The sequence below is a fragment of the Octodon degus genome, unplaced genomic scaffold (genome assembly GCF_000260255.1).
Source record: "Octodon degus isolate 3935 unplaced genomic scaffold, OctDeg1.0 scaffold00105, whole genome shotgun sequence".
In the NCBI taxonomy this organism is placed as follows: Eukaryota; Metazoa; Chordata; class Mammalia; order Rodentia; family Octodontidae; genus Octodon; species Octodon degus.
Window position 1 is genome coordinate 713824 of NW_004524681.1, and position 1932 is coordinate 715755.

At 40.3% G+C, this 1932-nt stretch overlaps 1 protein-coding gene across 1 annotated transcript in view; it reads left to right on the forward strand.

The window, feature by feature from the left end:
• Ccpg1 (cell cycle progression 1) overlaps positions 1-1932 on the forward strand; it is a 33775-nt gene that overhangs the window by 9929 nt on the left and 21914 nt on the right. Inside the window, 1 exon segment of the mRNA XM_023724098.1 lies at positions 263-331. Coding sequence (XP_023579866.1) covers positions 272-331 — 60 coding nt within the window. The 5' untranslated portion in view covers positions 263-271.

Below are 1932 nucleotides of genomic sequence, written 5' to 3' on the forward strand. Positions count from 1 at the left end.
ATCCCCCATAGTGGGGCGCAAACTCAGGACCTTGTGCTTTCCAGGCAGGTGATTAAGCTGCTGAGCTATCTCCCTGGCCCTGGCAGCTCTTTCTTGAGCCTCCCTGGCCTTAGGAGCCTGTCTTGTTGGTCATGTGTGCACAGTGCCATTGTGCTCCGAGTGGTAAGGGTGCTATGAGAGGTAATAAGCCACTTGTCATCCAATGTCACCTGTAGAGCATCACCTAGAGTTTTACAAGTCCCATGTGTTCTTGTGTTTGCAGGCCTGAGCAATGTCTGAGAATTCCAGCGACAGTGACTCTTCGTGTGGCTGGACTATCATAGGTCATGAGGTATGCCTTCCCAACCTGTGATCTCAGCAGCAGGGATGTTTCCATGCCTTCAAGCCAGAGGACTATCATCTGTAGTGTGGATGTCTTGCCACTAACATTAAGTAGTGCTGGCAGCTCTCTGTGGGCCAAAACCTTCCACGCCCTGCACATAGCATTCCTGAGTGCCAAGATGCCACATGGAACTTATTGAGCGGCCCCTGGACCTTAACTGTGTTCTCATGTAATTAACCACTCAGTAGGGAGTTGACTTTTCATTCTGGTTTGTGTGTGTGTGTGTGTGTGTGTGTGTATGTATAGTTCCAGGTGGCTTTGAACTCACTCTGTAGCTCAGGTTGCCCTTGAACTCATGGCCATCTTCCTGCCTTAGTCCCGGAGTGATGGGGTTACAGGTGTGCACCACCCCACCCAACCCATTCTCATGTTGTAGTTGAGAATAGAAAGGTTAAGTAATTTACCTGAGATCACCTAACAGAAGATGCCTGGTGCTTTTGAAAAGACTAGAAAGACAGAGAACATGTGCTCCTTACTTGTGTTATGAGGACTCCAGGAAAAGGAATGTCAGAAAGTGAGTTTTATAACTAAAGAACACTAGACTTGGTGCAACATACATGACTAAATATAATAAACATCCAGTTTACGGTTTTTTACAGGTATTTTATTTTTGTATTTTTATAAAGGATCTGATAAACTTTTTATTAATATAATCTTTAATATTTTTTCCAACTTTTTTGGAGATAGGTCTGAGGTCTGGCCTGGAGCTAGCTGTCTGTATGGCCCAAGTATGTGCAAGAGGCCTGGCATATAGATAGTCTTGAAGTCCTGGGTGTTGGTTTTTTTTTTTTTTTTTGCGGGGCGGGCACTGGAAATTGAACTCAGGACCTCATGCTTGCCAGGCAGGTTCTGTGCCATTGAACTGTACCTCTGACTCAAAAGTCCTGGGTTTAAAATTCTTTAGAACTCTTCCCTGAATTCTTCTTTGATTTTACTGTTCCTTATATATATCGGGAGAACTCAGATCTCTTGATATTATGAATCATTAGAAAAGTGGAAATAGGAGATGGAGGAGACAGAAGTTAACTTTCTGTTGCTAATTGAAACACAAAGAACAAAATTGTAAGATCTGGTGTTAATTGAAAGACTGACATCAAAGTAGGAAGGGTAATTTCAATTAAAAAGTAAATTTTTTTTGGTACTGGGAATTGAACCTAGGATCATGTACTTACTAATAGACAGATGCTGTGCCATTGAACTGCATCCCCCTCCCTCCAAAAAATAAAATTTTATAAGGAAAGCAAATAAAATAAAATTTTATAAAGAAAGTATTAATGTAATAGGTTCATTTATTCCAGGGCCAAATTATTTTAGCTTACAGTAATTACTATAACAGGTAGTTGTTTACATGTGGCTGTTTCTCTGAACAGCTAATAATATTAAAAAATATGTATTTAAATTTTTTTTTTCGTAATCCCAGTGCTGGGACGGCTAAAAACAGGAGGATTACTATGAGTCCAAGCTGTGTAGTGATACCCTGTACCTAATACATTAAAAAAAAAAAAAAAAATTTTTTTTTTTTTCTTAGTAATAGGACTTAACTTTGGGCT